Source organism: Podarcis bocagei (assembly GCF_964188305.1).
Source record: "Podarcis bocagei genome assembly, chromosome: Z".
NCBI classification, from domain to species: Eukaryota; Metazoa; Chordata; class Lepidosauria; order Squamata; family Lacertidae; genus Podarcis; species Podarcis bocagei.
Window position 1 is genome coordinate 31,902,358 of NC_138140.1, and position 24,297 is coordinate 31,926,654.

At 44.9% G+C, this 24,297-nt stretch overlaps 1 protein-coding gene across 3 annotated transcripts in view; it reads left to right on the plus strand.

The window, feature by feature from the left end:
* Positions 1–24,297, plus strand: part of LOC308579257 (connector enhancer of kinase suppressor of ras 2-like) — a 314,404-nt gene that overhangs the window by 249,201 nt on the left and 40,906 nt on the right. For all 3 annotated transcript variants that reach the window (XM_081180125.1, XM_081180123.1, XM_081180124.1), the window contains exon 15: positions 13,105–13,153. In XM_081180125.1, the coding sequence (XP_081036251.1) occupies positions 13,105–13,153 (49 nt within the window). The remainder of the gene's footprint in view (positions 1–13,104; positions 13,154–24,297) is intronic.

Genomic DNA, 24,297 nt, shown 5'->3' on the forward strand with positions numbered 1-24,297 from the left:
GCCACACTGGCTTGCCTTACGCTTCTGGGTCGTGGCACAGATTTGGTCCAGCAGGAGAAGGGAAGCAAATGGACTGAAACGACGGTGGTGAAGAGGTGGGTTTACCTAGGGAGGAGAGCCCATAAAGGCATCTTGGCCAAGCTACACACTGACACACACCTCTGTAGCAGGAATGGGGAATGCTTAGCACAGGTGCTGCCTGCAGCTGGATTTGAAGTGGCCTCTGTTCCCTCTTTTCAGCAGAGAGCAGCTGAGAGGGAGAAGGGTTTTGATGCTATGCAAAGTGTCTAATGGCATCTGCTTCTGCAAGAGGAACTGGTAGAAGAAGTTCAAAGTGGAGGGTAAAATGTCCTGGTGGAGGTCAACTCGTTTCCTTGCAGAACCTTCCCCATACATGTTGCAATTGTGTGTGCATAATTTTTGGCATGCAGTTGCATTTGGCATTTGGGTCTTTAAACTGCAAGGCGGGGCTTTCTGTTCAGCTGTGGATTAACATTATTTGCATTCTTCTTGGAGCATTGAGTTCCTTTTGTCTATGCACATTTAGAATAGAGAAATGATTTTGGAAGGCTTTTAAAATAACAACAACAACAATGTGGAACTTGTGTAGAGTGGAATTGCAAAGAAACAAGTACATGTCTCTATTTCCATGAGAATAACATTGTGCCTGTGTGAGTAAAGAGCATGCTATTGTGTGTGCATCTCGTCCCACCTGCTGCTACAATGCAGCCCTCCGCAGCTTTCCGCAAGCGTGCTGCAGCCTGAAGAAGATTCCCCACACCTGCTGTGTGCAACCTCCATACTCAGTTGCACCATGCCTTTGAATACCAGTACCTGGGAGCAATTATAGGAAGAAGGCTACTTCCTTCAACCAGCAGGTGGGCTTTCCAAAAGGAGTTCAGCAAGATTCTGGCCTAGATGAACCTATGGTCAGATCCAGTACTGCTCTTCATAGGTTCTATGTTATTTCATTCTCAGGTTCTCTAAATTCCTGTTTTCTATCTGTTGTAAAAGTACCCTCGTCGTCCTGAATGTGCCCAAGGGGGCTAAGTCTCAACAAATTCAACAGAGGTTAAGCATTTACCCACATCTGCATCCAACATGAGCTGGGGGGGGGCATGTTTCTTCCCCCCTGTACCCTTGCAAGTGATTTCATCTGCAGCCCACGTTCTGCCTTTACAAAACGTGTACAATGAAATTGGGGGTCGATACATTTCAGCTGTTTGCCTGCCCTTCAGAGAGCTTTGCCTTGCCTCTTCTTTTGAACGGGTGGCGTAGCCAATCATTGGCCCATTAAGGCAGAAAGAAAAACATTTGGTATTGAACACTCTGGGCATTATGTTACTTCTTGCGTTCAATGTCAAAAGTTGAAAACCCCAAGTATAGGCAGACAGGGATCGTTTTATCAGGCCACGTTTCATCATTACAACTCTTGTCAGATATTCTTAGCAGACGTTAGTTCTGTAAGGGAATAGGCACAAATATAGCATTAAAATAAACCCCCAAGTAATCTTCCAGAAAAATAAAAGGAAACGCCTCTGAAGTTTTATGTCCAAAATAATGGATGGTGTGCAATGTGGAAGTGGCAAGAAATATAAGCAGATCCACACCATATGTTTAAAGAAAATTCAATGCACATTTAAAGCATGTGACTACTTCCACCATCCTGGGAACTCTAGTTTTCCTCTCACAGCTACAATTCCCAGCACTCTTAGCAAACTTCAGTTCTCGGGATTCTTTGGGAGAATTCATATGCTTTAAATGTGCATTGAAACTATGTTGTGTATGTGCTCAAGAATCATTCCAAAATCCATCGTTGGGTAATCCTTTTTATTACAAAGGGCTTCCAGAGGTTGTTGCATTACAATCCCTGAAGATTGACCATGCTGGATGGGGCTGATGGGAGTTGGAGTCCAGCAACATCTTGAGGGCCACAGGTTTCCCACCTCTGATTTATTAGAACTAACAAACATGTCACGAAACAACTTTTCAAGATTGGGGCAGAACTGTAGCTTAGTAGTATTCCCTTTTCATGCAGAAGGGCTCCGTTTTGGTCCCTGGTGTCTCCAGGCAGCACTGGGATAGTAGTAGTAGTAGTAGTAGTAGTAGTAGTAGTAGTAGTATACCCACAGGTCTCAGGGCAGTTTGCAACATAAAATCACAATATGAAAACACAAAATACCGGTACATAAAAAAACACAACCCAATAACAACCCCCCCCCCCCGAGGTAAAGAGAAACATGGCAATTTTTAAATTAGAAAAGATAATAATAATAATAATAATAATAATAATAATAATAATAATAATAATTCATATTGTTGCACGCCACCCCAGTCTTCAAGCACTTCGAGATTCCAGGGGTTCCAAGTGCTTACCCAGGGTTTCTGTTTCCTTTTGAAAACGAGGCACATATATCTTCGTGATATATGGTTTGTTTACAGGATTCGCCACAAGACCCAAAAGGGTCTTCTTTCTCCCATAGCTGCAGCTTTGGGTTCAAACAGAAATCCACCATTGCTCTGCCTCTCTGCCTTTCAAGCCTGCAGCTTTTGCATCTAGGTCACATCACACCCTTGCCTTTCTAAACTCTGGCTTTATCTGTTGAGGATAAATCTGTTGAGGCCATTTGCTATCTCACATGAGCCCCTCTTAATGGCCCATCAGCCAAGAGGCTAGCTTGGCTTGATTAGCTTTTAACACTCGCCTGAGTCAGGGATTAGAAATCTGGCACCCACAAACTCACAGCAATACATATATGGACAAAAGTTCCAAAGAGTTCAATATAAACCTGGTCCCTTATTTATTCAGTAATCTGGTGGACAAATTTAAGATGGTCCACACCCAGACACTAATGGAATCCAATGGATTTCGGAATGCACATGGGGAGTTTCCAGTAGAAAGAGCAGGTGGCCCTGCTGAAACCCTTGCCATGCTGGGAAGAGCAAGGCACATCAGGCTTTTGACACGGTTGTCTCTCTGAGCTCCCTCTCTACCATTGTGGAGCTGGATGATGATGAGAGCACAAGTGGGAAAATGTGAGGCCAACACATCACAAGTAAACAATGTGCCTATCTTGTGGTGTTGAGGTGGCAAAGAAGGTCCACTTCTCTGCCTCCCTCGCATCCTCAGGTGTACAGTGCAGTTTTTCATATTGTCTGTGAACTGTTAACATCTACTCCAGGAAATGGCATTTTAGACCTTTTGGAAGCCCACTGTAAATTATTTGCAAGGCACTCCGCAGTAATCTGTGTGCCAAAACCACACTTACATGATTATGTAAAATTTCACCACAGCACACAGTGAGATGAGTAATGTAAGCTTTTTGTCAGAACCACAGTGGAATGGAAACAGCACTGCATGAACAAATATGCAGCAGGGCAGAAATCTATGCCTCCGTGCATTCCTGTGTCCTATGAAGCATCTCCAATAAAAACACATATAAAACAATTTCATATGTAAGAACAACGTCAAATCCAATACAAATATACAGAATTAGAGCTGTGCACCCAATTCAGCCAAAACCTCCTCAGCCCCAAATTGGGCTAATTCAGGCAGTTCCAGGTTTGAGGTGGCCCCAGATCACCAGAAGTCAGGTTGGAACACCTGGAGCAACCTGGAACTGTCAAAAGGCAGGGTGGTTGGGCAGCAGGGGAGGGGAGAAGCAGAGGCAAGCATGCATTCTAATTAGAAAGCAACTCCCTTTAACTCACTGGGACTTCATTTCACGTATGCATGCACAGTAGCGCTCTCAGAGTAGCATGGATAGGGTCGTGTGGCTTACCTGGCTTTGCAGCTCCACACGTCACTATCAGGGAAGGGGAGGGGAGGGGCGGCTGGGAACTCTGTGGTGTGTCAGTGCAGTGATGGAGCCAAGCTGCACTCCTGCCACTGTACCTGCATCATGCAGAGCTTCCTATGACCTCTCCCTCCTTCCTTTCAGTAACCAGAAGTGATGTTGGGAAGCCTGGGCCTATGCCTCTCAGAGAGATAGAGAAAAAGATATACAGATATACCGTATTGGCCTGAATATAAGCTGCATCCGCAAATAAGCCTCACTTTTAAAATTCGGGGGGGGGGGAGAGAGAGGCAGTACCAGAATATAAGCCGCTCGCTTAAATTTCCACAGGCACTCACACACGTAAATGGAGTCATCAACATCGGGGGGGGGGCACCTCCACGCAGCTCCATGGAAAGAGACTGGACAAAGGGCGGGGGCAGAGCCGTGATTCTGCTTCCACAAGCTGGGAGCCTCCCTCTTGAATTCCTGGCCAGGCTTTCAGGCTCCTGCTCTGCCCATGAGGAAGACAGAGGGAGGAAGGCATCCAGGTTTGTGAGGTTGTGGGAACTCGCGTCCAAAAAGAACCTGCAGGCACGGAAGGAGGATTGAGAGGAGATCCCATCTTCCCCCCGCCGCCCCCCACCCCGTGATTAAAACTGAAATGGTTGGGGTGTAAAAGCCAATTTTTGTAAGGTCACGAATTTAAGCCGCACTTTAACTTTTCATGGTCGGAATTTGGGGGGAAAGTGTGGCTTATATTCAGGCCCATGCGGTAACATCAGAGCGGTTTACAACAATTGCACATAAAACCATGTAATAAAAACCAAATAAAAAAAAGTTAAAATCAGAAATCAGCTGTTATAGAAAGATGCCTGCATAGGCCTGGCAGAATAGAAAAGTTATCAGCAGGCATTTAAAAGTTGGCATAGAAAGTGCCCACTAAATCTCTACTGGCAGAGTATTCTATAATACTGGGCCATTGGCACTGCAAGCTCAGTTTTTTGTTGTCACCAATTTGGAGAATTTCCAGCTACATTCTTACAGATGATATCAGTGATCAAGCTGGGATATAAGGGTTCAGGTAGTCCCTGGGGTACCCTGGATCTAAATTGTTCGGGAATTTTAAAATTAATACAAGGGCCTTGAACCTGGTTGTAGATGGGCAGCCAATGCAGAATAGTGCTGCTGTTGTTGTTGGCTAGATGCCCCCATCAGCAATCTGGCTTCTGCATTCTGCTCCAGCAGGAGCTTCTGAAGTGGGCCCAAGGGCAGCCCCACATACAGCACATTGCAGTAATCCAGCCTCGGGGCATGTGGTGTTGAGAAATCAGGTAAGCAACACAACTCTGTTCACCTACAGCTACTCCTTCTTTCCCTTCCCTCTGTCAACCACACATTTAAACATTAGGGCTGTTCCTCTGTGTCGGATCTGGATCAGGGCCACCCCAAAGTGCAAGATCAGGCCCCAGATCAGGGGGTCCACAGACAGTTTTGATAAGAATACCCACTTCTGACTACTAGTCACTGGGAATCGCATGTTGGTGCTTATGTCCAGCCTACAGGTTTCCCACAAGCATCTAAGTTGGCCACTGCAAGAACAGGATCCTGGACTAGATGGGCCATTGGCCTGATCCAGGAGGGTTTTTCTTATGCAGAGGCTGATTCCAGGACAGTCCTTGTGAGCGTAATGCCATGTGCCCCACTCTTGCACTGCCTCTTCTTGAGTGTTGTCAGAAGACTCCAGTGCATTTGTTCCTAACTTTCTCTTCATCTCGTTTTATTTATTTAATAGGAAATGTAAATTACCTTGCTGAAGAGGCAGAGAGACAAAACAATCTCTGTCTTGGATTATGCACACGTCTTGAGGGGCCCCGCTGTGTTGTTTAAATGAAACAACTTTTTTATTATTAAAAAAAAATCCTTTTCACTCTAATTAACATTGGGTGAACAGAAGAAATACTGGCACTGTGATTACGTAAATGCTTGTCCTTATTGTCAGCTTAATACATTTATTTACAGGACCCATGTGTGCGTTTGGTGGATTGCCACTGTGTGGTTGTTCAAATGAACAAGAAGCACTTGCTGTTCGTTTTTAGCATGGCAATCAGAGCTTTATTAAGATTTCGTTATAAGCATGCAATGGGAAGCTCGTTCAGCCAGCACACAACTTGCCTATGTCTCCCAAGAGTTGTTGTTAAGATCATTCCTCATTTGACCAGATATTGAAACCTGCCCTTGATTACTGTAGCTTTTCTTGCATTTATTTACTTATTATTTGTACTTATATCCCATCAAATGGTCCCAAGGGATATATATATATATATATATTCAATTAAAACAGGTTCAAATGATCATTAAAATCATACAGTAAAACCATGAAGCAAAGCAAGAACAAAATTAAGAAAAAGGCAATACAGAACAGTGATGTAAGTGATAGCCATAGATGTGGGTAACGAGATGCTTCTTGAGTGATAGTTGAAAAGCACACATTGATGTTGTGAGATGCACCATCAGAAGGGAGGTCATTCCACAAATGGACCCATCAAGGTGAGGAAAGAGGATTGCAGTCCTAGTGCTCAGATGTAGGACCCAATGTCCTACCAACAAACCCTGGCTGGCTCTATTATTAAGCAGAATGAATGAACGTCTGAGGCAGCTGGTTTGGGGTCACATATTTGGTCGCTATTTAATGTATTTATTTATTTTTGTATCCTTGCTTCCAGGCAGAGGCATTTGTGGCGCTTTCTGCCTCAGGTGCTAAATAACTTGGCCAGCCATGTACACTGTGCGTCTGGTGGGGTGGAGGGGGGCAGATGTTGTTGCTATTAGCTGTTCTGCCTCATGCAGAAAAAATGTACTGAGTTGGCCTTGGCAACTAGAACTGGCTGGCTGGATTGATGTTCCCCTTCCCACTAGCCAAAGGGAATGGTGCTGATCCTCATAGGAGGAACATGTAGATGTCATGACCGAGATATACGTCATTGTCGTGAGGAGGCCATTCCCAGTGGTATCACTGCAGAAAACATAATGTCTGCTCCAGTTTATAGGATTACAATAAAACAATCTAACCACGGAGCAATCCAATGAATGCAGAGATGGGAAAGGCATTCAGCTCACATTTTAAGGCAAACCTACTTAATTCACACTTTTCTGAAATAATACGCAAACCTAAATAGAACCATCTCCTGAAATTTGCCCTTCTCTGAATCCTGCCATGCAGTTCTCCAGCCAAGTAATGTGTACTGCATTATATTAGGAAAAATTGGCTTGCAAAAGTGTATTATGGAAAATGTGCATTTTAGGAGAAATTTGCAGTAAAATGCTGATGAGCTTTCAAAAGGACATCAGTCACAAACTGATGTGGAAATGAGGAGAACTGAAACAAGAGAAACCAAAACAAATGTAAGAGTTCCCCATCCCTGCTCAGATGTAAATGTCATTGAGTTCAGTGAGACTTACTCCCAAGTAACAGTGAACAGGACTGCAGCTTCAGTAGTAGTATTTTTAATTGTCATCATATGACAAGCTTTCTATCCTGCTTTAAAAAAAACAAACCCTTCAGAGAAAAAACCCAACAAAATGCATTCATCCTCTCTGTTTGACCAGAAATGTACTGAGTCATTGCTATTTCTGCTCAGCAGCCCTCCAGTCCAAAAGCTGCAGGAAGTAGAAAGGAGGCAAAAGAAGTTTCTCAGTCACAGCTGGGTCTCCTCCACCAGCCCCTCAGGCTGCTGACCCTTAAAGAATGCTGGCTGTAGCCAAATTAGCAGCAAGCTAGCACTTTTGCTTCCCACTGCTGTTAACACCAAAAAGGCAGGCAAAGGAAAGAGAAATCTCAGGCAGCCTGGGAATGCACATGGCTGCAGTTGTGTCCCTTTAATCAAACCACAGGCCAGAAGCCACCTGCTTTGCAGATTTGATCCATGATTTCAAAGCAGCTTCTGTTGCTCGAGTGGAATATGTGGATGTCGGGGAACCTAAGAATGTCCAGGCTCCATCACGTGATCCAAAGTTCAGGTCAGATGCTGTGAGCCCATCCCAGGATGCTCCAGTTCTGAACTCTGAAAAGCCTCCCCGCTAACCACCATGGCAATGTCTTGGTCTTATGCAACCATTCCTTGACCTAGCACAGAGATGGAGAACCTTTCACCTTCCTAGAAGATGCAGCACCACTAAACCGAGGCACCTGCGGTGATGGTGCTGTAACACAACAAAGATCAGGCTCTCCATTCCTCTGGCTGCCATGGAGTAGGCTGGGGGTCCTTTTCAGCCAAATGGCCACATTCCTTTCTAGGCTACCTTCTGAGGGCCCAATGCCAGCAGAAAGTGAGGCCAGAAGAGGCACGGCACAAATGTTGATTTTACCTTTGTACACTAGGCCTGTTTCTACACACACTCAGAATAACATCCAGATAAGCAGGAAGCATGATCAGAGTTCAAGTGACATGCTCTTGCCAGGCAAGAACACTCAAGTAGGGTGCAAAGCAGGCCCAGAGAGAGGTGTGCTCTGGGGAAAGTCCCAAAGGCCAGACAGAGGGGACTGGAGGGGCCCACAGCCCTCATGTAGGTAATAAGATTTCTGGGCTCCAGCACGAGAGTCTAGGATTGGAAACTCTGATTCTTTACACCCACAAGAGACATAAGCATTCCCAGAGGACCAGTATCCAATTTCTAATGCGTTGTGATCCTGCTTCAAAAACAAATCCAGGTAATTTCAGAAAGGCAAGATCTTGGAAGGCGAGGAACATATATGTCAATTGTTAATTATAATTGTTTAATGTACATTGAAATGGGAAATAACTCCAAAGTGTCTATACGTATACTGTGAAGCACGGCATGGGAATTTCCATTGAAGCTAAAGAAGAGCTGAAGAGAGAACCTAGCATTAATCATTAAGGGGGGCTGTATCTCTGTGCCTCACTCACAAGGGGATGAGCTCAGAATCACACAAAAAGGATTGTATTACAAGTTATGCATATGCTAATCTGTGGGTTTCCATCTTGGGTGGAATGGATCTTCGTTCTCAAGCTACTGAAGGGAATGGAAATACTAATCTCTCTTCAGGAAGCTGGAATGGATAGGAGACAGAGCTTTGGTTTTTAGCTCCGGATGCAATATGTTTTGTAAAGTGCCTTATACCTGGACAAGTACACAAATTATGCATCTATCTGAATGTAAATTTGTTTGTTTCAAGTTGTTTTGAAGTTAAGTTCTGCAGTAAAACTTGTGAAGCATATGACTGAACTGGGAAAAAATTATTTCAAAGAAGAGTCCATTTTTATTCATCCGATTTGCTTCCATATGCACAATATTAATATCTTCAATATTCACATATTTATTTGCTAGAGGCTCTCAGGACCATCTGACCTGTTCTGCCTAGATGGGGATTAAAGTGTATGAATGCCACATGCAAATCATCATGCATGTGACAATTCGAGTGATGGTTTTATGAATCCAAATAAAGATCACTGGTGTTTTCTACACACACATTACAAAATGAACAAAATGTTTCCACCATATTTTTTTGCAGAAGCATGTGTTTTGTTGTGTCTACCTGTATGATCTCTTTGTTTTATTCGAGGCTTACACTTCCTGCATGGATGTGCTCTCCGAGTAGGGAAAAACACTGTGTTCGAAACTGTTCATGGATACATTCTCATTTTCCAAATGATTAGGCCTTTCAGCAGTCTGTTAGCCAAGCATACCCATTTCTTTACTTGGAAGTTTGCAGAGAGAGAGAGAAAAAAAATCCTGCTCCCCACAAAAAAAAGAAAAAGAAAAGATTCATGTTATTCCAGTTTCGTGACATGCAGTAAACCTTTGCCTCAGCAGGCTTTTGTCCAGTCAGAAGGGCAGCTGTGTGCTGATTGTAAAAAATGAGGTTGAGCATTGAAACTGACAGATTCCAGATGGGTCAGATCAGCGGTTCCAGAAACAAGGGAGAGAAAACACCCTGGCAGGATTGTACAAAAACTTTTAGCAACCTTATGGGCAGTTTGAAATAGGATCATTCAGGCCAAAGCTTGTGCATGTAATCTTGGATTTCTTAAACAAAACTCCAGAAGATTGTTCACTTCTCCACATTTCAACGACTTTGCAAATTCTTTTTTCTTTTAAGTCCTCGTGAAAATTTATCAGCATTTTAGTGCAAATTTCTTCTAATGTACATGCTTGAATGCTGTTCTGCAACTTCAGTAATAAAGTGAACAGTGGTGTTCTGCCTATTATTTATATATTTGCAAAGCAATTTTACCTAATATCCCTATTTTTCCACAGCGGTTTTCACTAGTGTATTTTTGTATGTCACTAACATTTGCATTTTAATGCACACTTTACCCAGGCAACGTGCATTTTTGTATATATTGAATGGCTGGAGAACTGCATTCCAAAATTCAAAAATGTATGAATTTCAAGGGATGCTTGTATTTTGGTTTGGACTTTGTATTGGAAAGTGTGAATTATGTAGATTTGCCTTTAGACTGAACTGAATCTAATCCCCACCCCTACATAGTGGGATGTGGCATTTCTTCCACCTAATACTCTCCCTTCATTAGTGGCACACCTTGGTAATATGGCGCCCTGCAAGAGGCCAAAATATGACGGCCCCTGCCTGCTAGCCCATGTGGCACCTTCCCAAAGCTGGGTAAGGAAGACACCAGGCTTTGGGAAGCAGGCACCAGGTTCTGGCATAGTCCTAAAGCCCCTTTTCTCCTTCCCAAAACTAGGCAAGTACTAACTAGGTTTTGGGAAGAAGGCTGGAGGACTCTGTCAGAGCCCTCACTAGGCTTTGGGAAGGAGGCAGAAAGGAATCCCCTTGGCCTCTGCACCCTGTGTTGGGGAACCACTTGTGTTGCCCTAAATCTGTCTCTGTCTCGGAGGGCATTCTGTCCAGAGTTCCATTCCGATGTTTGCAGTACAGATAAAGCCTTTAGAAACAAGCTTGCCATTTTTGCATTACACTGAATTAGCCTCGAGAATACAAATGATCTGAAATGTTTAAGAGGGATCAACTTAGAGACTTTCATTTTGGGAAGCATGAAAAGCCATCCATTTCAACACCATTGGTGTTGCAACTTCAGTAATAGCTTTCCCTTGGACAAGCATCAATTTGCAGATATTTATTATAACTGAACTCTTAATTACTTGAGGGGCAGAAAGGCGCAAGATGCTCATATTAGGAAGGATTCTGCTATAAATAGCCAGAGACTCAGACAGAGAGAATTTGCTAGAATGAAAAGGAGAGAGCCGAGCCATGTTGGAGGATTTATCTGTATGTTTGTTTCAATTATTTCCCTGTATATCTTCTTGTTTAGAAAGGTCTGCAAATGTGGCTGCATGGGGCCTCCCACTAGGATGGATGAGAAAATAGAAATGTTTACATTTAAAGGCGAACTTACCTAATTCACACATTACAAAACAATATGTGGACTGAAACACAGCCGTCTCTGAATCTTGTAGTGTAGATCTCCAGCCAACAAGTATACCGAAAAGCATGCATATATTAGGGAAGATTGCTTTGCAAAAATGTGTTCATTGGGGGAAATGCATACAAATATGTGCTTATTAGGAAAAATGGACACTAATATGCTGAAGAAAAATATGAACTAATCTGGAAATGTGGCGAACTGAATTTAAGAATGGAAAAACACAAAACTGAAGGAAACCAAAATTGTCAGAATTGCCTTTCCCTGTCTCCAATTCAGGTTTACCTGGTCAAATCTGCTTAGGTTCACAGTAGAACTGTGTTGGGATGCTTGCAAAATTCTGCACATCCAAAACTCCCTGTGGATTTTGGAGTTCCAAACTGACTAGTCTCCTTTCCAAAATAGAACCAATGCTTTAGGAATCCTCCAGTAATCTGGCTTGTTTTTGTTTTTAATTTCTGGCTCTTATATAGAACAATTTCCCACTCTATGTGTTCCTCATGTGTGCATCACGGTAAAACCCTGCAAAAGGGCAATCTGTGCCATCATATATATGTATAGTTCTGTAAAAATTAGTTTGGTAGGAGTACATACTGCACATGAAGTAAAACACCACACCAAAAAGAATTGTGAAGCAATTATATATAGGATTGCATTAGGATTGCTTTCTTGTAGGGTTTTACTAACATATACATGCAAAAGAACTGAAAGCCACAACAAACTGACCACACTCTGATTGTGGAATTAACTTCAGGAATACTACTGAAACTGGAATTCAGGAGTGGGACAGAGGCTTAAGAGGAAGCAAACTCATGGTGCAATACAAGAGGGAGTTGAAGAAATTTACTCAATGGAAAGCTGCCTTATGCTGAGTCAGACCTTTGGTTCATCTAGCTCTGTATTGACCATGACAAGTATGGGAAACCTTTGGCTCTCCAGATGTTACTGAACTGCAATTCTCATCAACCCTGGCAATTGGCTGTGCTTGATGGGACTGATGAGAGTTGTAGTTCAGCAACATCAAGAGGGCCAAAGGTTCCCCACACCTGATCTGTGGTGGCTTGCAGAGGTCATCCAAGGTTTCAGGTGGAGGACATTACTATCCCTCTGTGAAAATGCCAGGGTCTGAAACTTTGCATAAAGGCCGATGCTGTATCACTGAACTATGACACTTCTAATTCCTACAGAAGAGCCATAGTTCATTGGTAGAGCATATTATTTACACCTAGAGGTTCCAAGGTTCAAACTGTAGCATCTCCAGGCAGGACTTGGAAACTTGTCAGAGTAGAGAGTGCTGAGTTAGATAGACCAGTGGGTCTTGATTCAGTACCAATGCAGCTTTCCATGTTCCTAACTATGTCAGATTGGCTTCAATTCTTTCTGGAGACACTTGTTTTCCACCTTCTCATTCCCAACCCCCAGCCCCTAATGCTAGCATTAATAGAGATCAGCTAATCAGCTTTGAGGATTGCTAAAGCAGATGCTTTCCCATGAACCAGTTACATTTTCTTAGGCTGATCTCCCTCTCCGCCAAGCTTTTCTTAAAGCTAGCATTTTGAGCAGACTTTTCCCTGATTTTGCAATCTTCTTTACAGACCAAATCAACGCACGTTGTATTAAATAGCTCAGAAGACTTTGAATGACCCTGTTCTTCTTTGATTTGGGGGAGCCGTTGTTTGTGTGGCTCTTACTGAGCAGGTCTAAGAACTACCTACTTATTCATTGATCCGTCTTCGGATCAACGTCTGTGTGTAAGAGAGACGTGCTAGGTGAATAAGCCCCATGCTCAGGCAGGCAAGTAAATCAGGCAGTCACTGAGCAAATAAACCATATTTATTATTCATTCAGATTGTATTTGTCTGAAGTTATAGACTCTTCCTTTCCCCTCAATCTCTCTGCAGGTATGTGAGTTCTGCCACTGAGCGACAAGGAGGCACATCCATGAGGAAGGTAATTCCTTGCTAAATGACTGTCCTATCCTAAGAGAAATCATTCATTGCTATGTGTTGATAATATAGAGTTGTCTCTAAATTTGTGTCTATGCTGGTGGGCACATCTGACAATCCAGTGTTATGTGTGTTGTTTTTCAAGTAAAGGCTAATGTAGATTTTTTTCCCCCAGCTTATCACCCTGCAATGTACTTCTGAAATGATGGATTTGTAAGCCATGCCATTCCTTGAGTATATAAGAAATGCTTAGCTGGATTACTTGCACCAGAGAGCAATCAAGCGAAGCTTTTTGTTCCCAACAGCGAAAACTTTTGAAGAATGGGCAGAATGGGCAGTATCCAATGCACTTGTTCCATTAGCATGATAATTTGCCCTTGTACAATTCAATTTTCCCCCTTCTTCTCCACCCACACCCTGCACCCTCCTCCAGGAGGCTTGGGGGAAACCCAGAGCAGATTTAGGTGGCATGCTGCAGTGTGGAGAGGGGCAAAAGTCTGGTTGTGCAGGCATAAATCATTTTGTAATTGAACAAGTTACTTAGTGATGCATTGGATACAAGCCCATGGGTATAGCAGCTCCCTTTTTGTTTGTCCCCATTATCTGTTAATCAGAGATATTCTGCTTCTGAATACTGCTTCTGAGGGGTGTGTGGGGAATTACGGGTGGTACCTCTGGTGGGGGACACGTGTTCCTTCTGAGGTAGTTGGTCCACCTTTGGTCCCCAGTGTGCACTCAGCTCTCAGCTGTGGCTCCTGGATGTTGTCAGTGTGCCACAGCAGCCACACCCCAGGAAACTGCTTCAATAGGCTGTCTAAACCAGGTAAGGGTAGCAGCTGGGTCTCAAACTCTCGGTGATTTTGGGAATTTCCCTGCACGTGAAGACAGGCTCTGGCAGATTGAGCGGACAAGACCGATAGTGGGTTCAACGGTCACGAAGGCACATGCCATAGAGAGAAGTGAGGGGCAGATGTGGATCATCAGCCTGGGAAGGTAACCTTTCTAGGAGCAGGTAAACTCTGATCTTAAACCTCTGCTGCCTTATAGGACATCTCCGGGAGAAGAAGAGGTTATGGAGTAAACCCTAAGCAAATATAGAGTGGAGTCCCTAAGACAGTTGGATGGCACCTTGTATGCCTCCTTTGGGCAACTCCTGCAGCCAAACTGGTGCCAGATGTATTGGTTTCCTTTCCTTTGGACCACATCAGTGAGGCCGAGGGGAGGGGTCTTGTTATCTGGGCAGGCTAGGACCTTCATACACACTGTCCAGGCTTGCGCCCAAGGAGGTCACTTCAGTGCTGTTAGTGCAGTGGTTTGACTTCACCCCCAGAGGTGCATTGTCTATTGAGATAGATGGATGCTAACTGCTTCTGAACATGGAAGCTCCATTCTGCTGGCACACCTTAATAGATGTGGCATGCATCAGAATGGGTGCAGTGTGTCCTCCCTCCTAAAATAAAAGCTGCTGTTCAGAGATCTGGCCACCCATTCCCTCTGAGCTGCACATTCCACACTCTGCCCAATTCTGTGTTTTCCCCCCTGTTTTTTTCTTTTCTTTTCCAACTGTCATTCTACATTCTAAAGCCACCAATATGGCTGTGCACTGGATTCACTCCCAATCCCAAACTGAATCAGGCCAATTTGAGAGGGTCCAGGCTTGGCAGAAGCCAAGTGGAGCAGCCCTGGGTTGCTCTGGGTTGGGTTAGGCTTCCCAGAGCAATCTGGAGCAGGCAGCAGGTGGGATGGAGAAGCAAGCAGTTACAGCATGTTCCACCACAGGGAGTGCAAAGGGAAGGAGAACCCTTCACTCATCAGCTGTTGAGCAGAAGATTCAATCCTGTGGAGTGCCTTGCTTCACAAGTAGCCCTAGGTACCGAGAACATTTAGTCCACACCAGCATGGGTATATGTTTGGGGGGGGGGTTTCTTCCAAATATTTTTTGAACTTCTACAAACCTCAGAGTTCATTCAACTATATAGTGGTACATCTGGATACGAACAGGATCCGTACCGGAGCCCCATTCGCATCCTGAAGTAAACGTAAGACGCGTTTGCGCATGTGCGGGTCGCGTTTTGCCGCTTCCGTGCATGCGCGTGAGGTCATTTTGAGCACATGCACGAGCGGCGAAACCCGGAAGTAACGTGCTCCATTACTTCTGGGTCGCCACGGAGCGCAACCCGAAAATATTCATCCCGAAGCTACTGCAACCCAAGGTATGAACTGTACTAGTATTCCCCACCACCACTTGTTTCTCAATGGCCCCATGTTGGTTAAAATCCTGATGACACCTACAACCTGAGTTTGCTGTAAGAAGGAATGTGTTTCTTTTTCTGGTTAATTGTGAGCTGCATGCTCCCTCTTGCTCCCCGTCTCCCCCAATCTACTGCCAACAGTAGGTTAGTCTGAGTTCGAGCATCAGGAATCAGAAAAAAATATATTTCTGCCTGTTCCTATCTTTGCTCCATTCACGATTCTTCAAATTTCTGTTTCTTCCTAGTAATCCATGTTTCCCACCCACCCCCATACAAAGTTCCCTAACCCAAACTTCCCAAACTTGGGTCTCTAGCTGTTGTTGGACTACAAATCCCACCATCCCTAGATAGCAGGACCAGTAGTTGGGGATGATGGGGGTTGTAGTCCAACAACAGCTGGCAACCCAAGTTTGGGAAACCCTACCCTAACCTAAGATTTATTTGCATGGGTGCTCCACCCCCATCTCCTGATTGTCCTGGTCTCCCTTTTCCATATCCTCTCCAGATCTGCACAATCCCTTTTGAGAGGAAATGCCCCAAGCTGTATCTAGTAGATGTACCTAATGGGAATTGTATTCATTGTGGAGGGGAAAGGTTTGCTAGGTAGAAGGGAAGCAGTGCTGTAGCCAAGTCTGGGCAGCATCTTGTGGTATGGCTCCAGTTTCTCCACCTCATCTCTCCTATACCATATACTCGGAGGCTCACATATCCTCGACTGCATTCAGTTCTTCCCTCAAATCACAGGGTGAGGTCCAATGCAGGGGGAGCAGACACCTGTTCATGTGGCAGAGTTCCAGACCTGCACCCCACATGCCACTAAAATCTTTCCTGGAGAGTAGGGAGACTCTTTTTTGCTGTGACTAGGGACATAACCAGGGACCAGGAGTCCCCTTCATCAGGTGATGGAAGCAAGGACTCCAAACCTGAAAGGGAAAGGCACTGCAGGGGCAGTCAACAAGAAACTGCTCCCCAATGACCCTGTGGGACCGGTGACCCCCCAACCTGAGGATGTTGCACTGATTCCACAGTCCCTGGAAGACCTGTCCCTTCCCCACCCTGTTACAGTAGGAGACTACTAGGGAAGGCTGGGCCCCTTTAAGTAGAGCAGCCTCTTGCAGCACAGGTGTTCGCAGTGATTAGGCTGCTGCTGATCCTTCTGCTGCAAAAGGGCACTAATTCAGCTTGTTTCTTTCCGGGGTAACTTCAGTTTGCTGCATTCCCTAGCTTGCCAGGCCACAGAGCAGGTCAAGAGGATGAGTAGAGCAAATGTAAGTCCTACTTGTGCAATCAAATTTCCATTGTTCAAGCGGATGCCACCCATGGGATCCATCTCCAGTGCAGCATGGCCAGCACCAAGGGGTGGCCAAGGCATAGTTCTGCAGTTAGGACCACTTGGCATGGAAGGAGAGAGGAGCACTTAACTTCCAATGTCTCCTCTCTCCTGTTCCTGGCTGAGGAACTTCTCACTTACTATGCAATATTGCCTGGATAAAAATAGAGGGGGAAATTGTATATCTGCAGTCCTATGTATGCATGTGGTAGCAAATTCCATAGTTTAACAATGACTGTGTGGTAGCCTGCTTCTTTTTGTCTCTGCAGAACCTCCTGCCATTCTACTTTGTTGAATGGCTCTGGGTCCTGGTTTTATGAGAGAGGAGAATATTCTCTCTCTCTCTCTCTCTCTCTCTCTCTCTCTCTCTCTCTCTCCATTTTCCCTCACAGTAGATTTAGCTGGTTGTACTTCTAATATAAGAGCTGCAATTCAAACCCACATTCAGCCACATTTTACTCTCTGGCGAGGCGGCAAAGGAGTTTGAAGGGAAAGGGTGCTGCCATTTTGTGTCCACATATATGCTTTTGCCTGGAGATGGTGCACTTGAGCTATGGGAGATATTCTCCCCTTGCTCCTCAAGTTTAAGTTCTAGAGATCTGGACAAGGGATCTGGAACTGAAAGGAACTCCACTGTGTGTGTTTGTGCACTAGTGGGATGTTTTAAAAGCATCAGCGGTGCCTCTTTATGCAGCAAAATAGAGTTTGTGTTTTACCAAGGACAGAAACCCCGAAGTAGGGCTTGCCTCGGTTGAGTGTCAGGAAGAATGAGGCACCCTCCAGCACCCTCATTCCATTACTGCAAGGATTTATGATAGTGCAACATAACCTTTCCCCCCCTTCTCCGTCCCATATGCAACCTGCACCCTCCACAAATCTGCTGCAGAGCGTGGGGGGCGGGACCCTCAGAACAAATGGAGGGGGCTGTAAAAGGAGGAGAGGGGAGGAGTTTCATTGTGTAAAGGTTAATTGTTGCGTTAAGAGAGCAAGAGATTTAGCACTGCTTTGGATACAAGCCCCAAAGCCGACAAAAAGCTGGATCCATCAGTTTAAAACAGTGCAGCTGTTTAAGATGACCATTCTGCCAGATCTCTCCCCCTTGCTTTTTGGATTGGCTTTGCTGAGGCATTTCCCTGTGGTTACCCTGGGTATCTAATCCAGCCCCTTGAATATGCACGTCCAGATGCTGTTGGGAAGAGTCAGAGCAAGGGGGGGGGAGTGTTCATGAGATGTTATTGCTGCTTGCCAGGAGGCTGCTAAGAGTTTTATGGGGTCCCCCCCCCCTTCCTCTGGGCTATTCTTCATGGAGTGAACGTGGGGTAATTAGCTGAACCGCCAAATACTCTGAACAGAAGGCCTGGCAGTTCCATTGGCTTTGCAGTGCACGTCTTGCATTTTAAACTCCATTCTAAGTAATCGAGAGCAACATTGTGTAGCAAAGTGCGCAATTAGGTAGGCATTCAGGATTTCAAACAAGGCACAAACTTTGAGCGCAGCTGCTGATAGCATTCATTTTCTTCAGACTTGATTTGTGTGGCTTTTGACAGGGGATGAGTAATCTCTTGCATCCGAGAGTAAATTTTGTCATTTATAGATGCAGATTCAGCTTCCAGACAGATAATAGGTTGTGCTACTGCTTGTTTTTTTTAAGTTACAGCTTAGGAAGTGATCCCTTAAGATTCCGTAAATATTGCCTGTAGGTCTAAACTACTTGGGAAACTTATTGGAGTCAGTGGAGGGTTTTATGAAGGAATCAAACTATTGGTTAAGAAGATTTTAAAGACTGTAACAAATGAACTGTTTTCATTAGGTCAGCAAGTGCTTGATAGATTTAAGCCAAATTTTGAATTGAGCAAGAAATAGAAAGCTCTTAATTTCAGCCAGTCACTCTCTTCTGGGGGAGATGAGGTAAGCAAAGATCTCTTTAACCCCCTTTATTCCAGGACTAATGGGACACTGGTGGTGCTGTGGGTTAAACCACAGAGCCTTGGACTTGCCAATCAGAAGGTCGGCGGTTTGAATCCCTGCAATGGGGTGAGCTCCCGTTGCTCGGTCCCTGCTCCTGCCAACCTAGCAGTTCGAAAGCACGTCAAAGTACAAGTAGATAAATAGGTACTGCTCCGGTGGGAAGGTAAACGGCATTTCCATGCGCTGCTCTGGTTTGCCAGAAGTGGCTTAGTCATGCTGGCCACATGACCCGGAAGCTGTACCCCGGCTCCCTCGGCTAATAAACTGAGATGAGCACCGCAACCCCAGAGTTGGTCAGGACTGGACCTAATGGTCAGGGGTCCCTTTACCTTTACCTTTACTCCTGTAATGGGAAGCAGCTGGTTCTTCACCTGAAGTTGCAGGGAAGGGGCTTATAGAGCAAAACTGCAAGTTACATTGAAATCCAATATTATAAGTCCCTATTTAAAAACAGAGAGAGCAAGAAAATGCAACTGCAGATAGGGATGAACAAATCAGTCAGTTTTGATTGCTTGCCATTTCTCATTTTTTCCAATCTTTAGTATAGTTTTCCACATTTCTACAGCAGTTTGCAAAGCCTTTTTTTTTAATTCCCCATGAAAAGTAATCGGCGGATTTCTCCGAATATACACATTTGTATTCAGTTTCCCCCTAATACACACATTTTTTGCAAAGTAATGTCCCTAACAAGGTGTATTTTTAAATAGTATCTGCATTTTTATACACACTTCACCTAAATACATGCATCTTTGTGGGTATTACTTGGCTGGTGAACTGCACTGCAAAAGTTTGAGAAGCACAAATTTAAAAGGATGGCTAAGTTTCTAATCACATGTTGTTTAGAATAGTGTGAATTATGTAGATTTGCCTTTAAGTGCGAAATGAATCAAATCTTCCCCATCCTTAGCTGCAGGAGGGAGATGCAACTTTGCTTATAGCAGCAAGGTATGGATGTTTCTACACCATGAGAGGCAGTGAGCAGCATTGCCCGGACAGGCGGAGTCCCCAGATCCCGAGCGGGCCCCCCCTCCCGTCATGTGGAATAACGACTCAAGACAATGTGCTATGGGATTAAATTGGCCACAACTTTATTAAATTTCAAATGTGGGTAGACCTTGGCTCAGGCATTGGGCGTTCTCCCTCCCCGGTCCCCAGCCGGGGACCTAGGGAGCATCAGGGTTATCCAGTGTTTGTGTGGGGGATGGGCCGGCTCTGGAGAACATATGTTCAAGCAGAGATAGCCGCCCCCGTTACGCCGCCACCGCAGGGGAGAGCAATGACAACCTTTTGGCGTACGGTCAAAGCCTCCCTTCAGAAACCCCTTTAACGGGGAACCCTGGTATTGCTGCTGCAAAGAGGAAGATGGACAAAAGGATTCTGCCCAAGGCCTGATACCGCCAAAGTTGTGACATTTTGCTACAGGAAAGGCGAAACCTGCCTATGCAGGGAAATTCCTTTCCAGCCCTTTGACAGCGACCTTAACGTAGCAGAGCCCGCATACCTGTGAAGAAAAGTTAACCTGCAAAATAAGGCATTAACTAAGGGTGGGTAGGGTGGGAGAAGCTCTGGAGCCAAGTGAGGATTCCCAGATAAGATCCTCCCTCTATTGTGTGGGCAGGTAATCCCTCCCCTACCTGGCCTGATCTCCTTGGCAACGCTTCCCCCAGGTGGGATTGGACAACTGACAGGGGTAGGCGGAGACCTCCAGGTATCCCACCTGAGGGAAGGCAAAGCCAAGCCTATGCTGTTGGAGCCGCTCCAGATCCAGGGGCTGCGCGCATCCACGCAAAGGTCACCCCCCCCCCCCGTTTTATGCGGGGAGCAGTCATTGTGGAAATGTTTTAGTGTAGAAACAGCACAGGAAAGGGCTCAAACACAGTGCAGACATTAATTCATTCCCTTGCCCTGTGCCTAGATTTAACAATGAAAGGTGGGGAATGCTAAGCACATCTATGTCCTTGAGTGGCTTACTCCAGAACAGTCCAAGCTCAGCTCATTGATATCTGTAGAACTTCAATGAATGGTTTTCAGAATTGCACGAAGAACGTATCAGAATAATAATAAAAAAGCTTTGCCATTCTTGCTGTGCATACTGAGTTATGATTATGCGATTTGATAGAGGCACTGTAGGAAATTGTAAAGCCTGTGGATAAGAGATTGACAAATAATGTTTATTTATTTATTTTCTTTCCTCTTAGCCCCTTGTGAATTACTATCTTCCTTAGCTGCCTCAGCCAAACATTGCGAGACATTAAAAATCATCACTTATCTGATCATAAGGGAAGATTGTGTGTCACGTTCATTGGCTTTCTCTGTGCTTGTTTTGCATTTGGGACTTCTGTGCATCACTTTCAGCTGCATCTAATTTTTTCGCAAAGCAATTACTAGCAGGTGTGAGGGCAGCATTTTCCTTAGGATGGCAGTGTGTCTGGAAATGGGGAATAACCCTTTGTACTACTCCCCACTGCGGTCCTGATGAAAACCATGCAGCTTGCGTGTGACTGCTGCTAAATGACACCCACACCATACATTGAAAGTACCATGATGCAACTTCAGTAGTCATGTCTTCCCCCAAGGAACTCTGGGGACTGGCATGTGCTAGGGGTACTGTGAGTTGTTAGGAGACCTCTATTCCTCTCACAGAACTGCAATTCCAAGAGCTCTCTGGGAAGAGGAATTGACTGATAAACCATTCTGGCAATCTGGTGCCTTCCAGATGTTTTGGACTATAACTCACACCATTCTCAGTCTTGTGTTCAGCACATTTCTATACCAGCTTGCCTTTAAAAAGGTCCTCATGAAAATTAGTTAGGATTTTACTATTCATTTATTCTAATATACACATTTTTGCAAGCAATATTCCCTAAAATTTTTGAATGTTATTTTCACTAATGTGTGTATTGCCCAGTTTCCCCTAATATTTGCTCAAAAACTTTCAGGTTTTTGAAATATGGCAACCCTACCATTGCCTGCTGGCCAACACACAGTCTCTCACCCCTCAAAGAATAGGGGCCACCACCTCCTTGCTGAGATAGTCTAGCACAGTGTTTCCCAACCACTGTTCCGCGGCACACTAAAGTGCCGCGAGATGTTGCCTGGTGTGCCGCGAGATGTTGCCTGGAGGGAGGCGGGCGAGTCAAGCGGCGAGAGGCGGGGCGGCGACGACGAGGAGAGGCCGCCCAGCGCGGGGCTCTCGCCGTCTGCCTGCCTGGCTGCCTGCGAGCTCGGCGGGCAGCGCCTCCGTCCGCAGCGCCCGCCTCGCGGCTCTCATTCCCTGCCCCTGCCAAAGCTCACCCAGCCAAGCCGCGCTCTCCTTCCTGCCTCGCTTTGCTGCCTCCTCCCCCCCCCACCCCCAAAGCTTGGAGGTTCCCCGGCAAGGGGGAGGGGAAAAAATTGAAACTTACACTTTCGTGCGCCCCTCCCGGCGTGACGCTGCACGCTGACGTCACGGGGCTGTAATGGTGGTGTGCCTCGAGATTTTTTTCATCGAACAAATGTGCCTTTGCCCAAAAAAGGTTGGGAAACACTGGTCTAGCATCTTCTGTTGATGGTTCCCAGAACGGGTCTTTCTAGTTAGATTTGAGTGGCCATGGTGAGTGTGAAAGGAGCACGGTAGAGAAAATGCTCCTTGAAATATTGGGGACCCAGGTTGGCCATGACAGGGATGGCTAAGCTGCAGCCTTCCAGATGTTGCTGACATACAACTCCAGTCAACTCTGACCATTGGCTGTCCTGGCTGGGACTGATGGGAGTTGTAGCTCAGCAACCTAAGCTGCCCTTGATTTAGGATTTTAAAGCTGACAAGAAAAATAGTCTGGCAGCCATGAAGATGTCTCAAAAGATGGCTCATTACAGCTTAGACCCATCAGTAATCAAATACACATTTTCTGTTGAGCAATGCAAGAGAAAAGTTGTAAAGCAAGCATTTGAGGTGCAAAATGGGTGTTCCGTCACTTTGGGAAATTCCAGCTAAATGTCATAACAGCAACATGTCCCCTCTATGACTGGCCCATACCCAGTAGAGTACTTAGCATACTTATTTTTCCAGCCCTAGTCCATTTACGTAGTTCTCTATGTGGGAGAGGGGAGAGGAGTAAATGATGCCAGTGGAACTAAACCGTGTGTGAACCAAAACCACACACTCAACATCCTGCATTGTAGGCACTGATAACGTACTACTTGCTGTGGTTTAGAAGGAGCCATAAAGTATCTCGCATTCAGATACACACCCCTTCCTGTTTTCTAGAGCAGTTTGAAACCGTGAGTTCTTTTATGCCAGTATGAAGCTAGATTATACTGAATTCAGACCATTGGCCCATCTAGTTCATTACAATTGTTGCAAGTTATTTTCCCTAACATAATGGATTTATGTATGTTACTTTCACTAACATATATCCTTTCCCCTAATAAATGCACTTTTATGCATATTGATTGGTTGGAAAACTGCATTGCCAAATTCAGAGAAGTGTGGATTTTGAAGGACAGCTGAGTTTTAGTTTGCACATTGGTTCAGTATTGTGAATTAGGTAGCTTCTCATTAAAGTGCAAACGAAACTGAATGTCTCTTCCACACCTACTGACAGTTAGCAACTCTCCGAGGTGTGGTCTTTCAGTGTTCTGCTATTTGAGCTCCAGTAGCTGGAGGTGCAAGAAATGGGACCACGTATGTCCAAGGCATATGCCCTTCCCTTGCATTATGACCATCATGCTGTACTGTACAGTGGTTGCTTTTTAAAATAATTTCCCATGCATTTTCCTAACTCACAGCTCAATGAACTTGCTTAGACTCCTCTATCATCCCCAGAAAGTCCTCCTTAATTATGTTCCCTTGAACAATATAATTCAGTGTGCAGGAAGGAAAACAAGAAGAATGAGGCTGATTGACTCCTATTTTTAGACATACTAATCCCTTCTGCTTTCTCTGATCTCTTTTGCTGGCCTGTTCACCATCATCTTCAGAGTCTTTTACAACAAACCAGAGAGGGGTGTGCCTTTGTTCCTTTGAATAGAAATCCTTCAATTGGTTCCAATAGAGCTTATTTTTTCTTGGGTACAAATCTTTTACACCACAAGGAAACCATCTCACAGATGTTCCAAATGTTGCATTTACTTTGGATAATTCCACTTTCAAGTGTTCTTACTTGCCAAAGTTGGAAAGGGAGCTGTGTTGGGCTGTACCATGAAATCCCTTTGAACTGGTCTTTTCCATGAATGTATTGTGAACCGCCAACTTGTATAAGTTGCACAGATCTGCAGTTAACCAAAAAGGCAGATAGAATTTGGAGCAGGCTCTCATCCCCCAGATGTCACATAGAAGGATGTGCATTTTCAAAGTACACTCAAAAGTGGTGTACATGATTTTATGATCACGGTTATTCTGTGATAGGTTAGTCTAAGAGAGAGAGACTGGCCCAGAATGACCTAGTGATTTGAATCCTAGTTTCCTGTGTCTTAGTGCAATGCTCTAGCCACTACACCACACTAGTTGATCTGAAACTGTCTCATACTGAGTCAGGCCACTGGGCCATCTTAATCTCAAGGTTGTGTTTGAGCCCCATGTTGGGCAAAAGATTCCTGCATTGAAAGGGGTTGGGATAG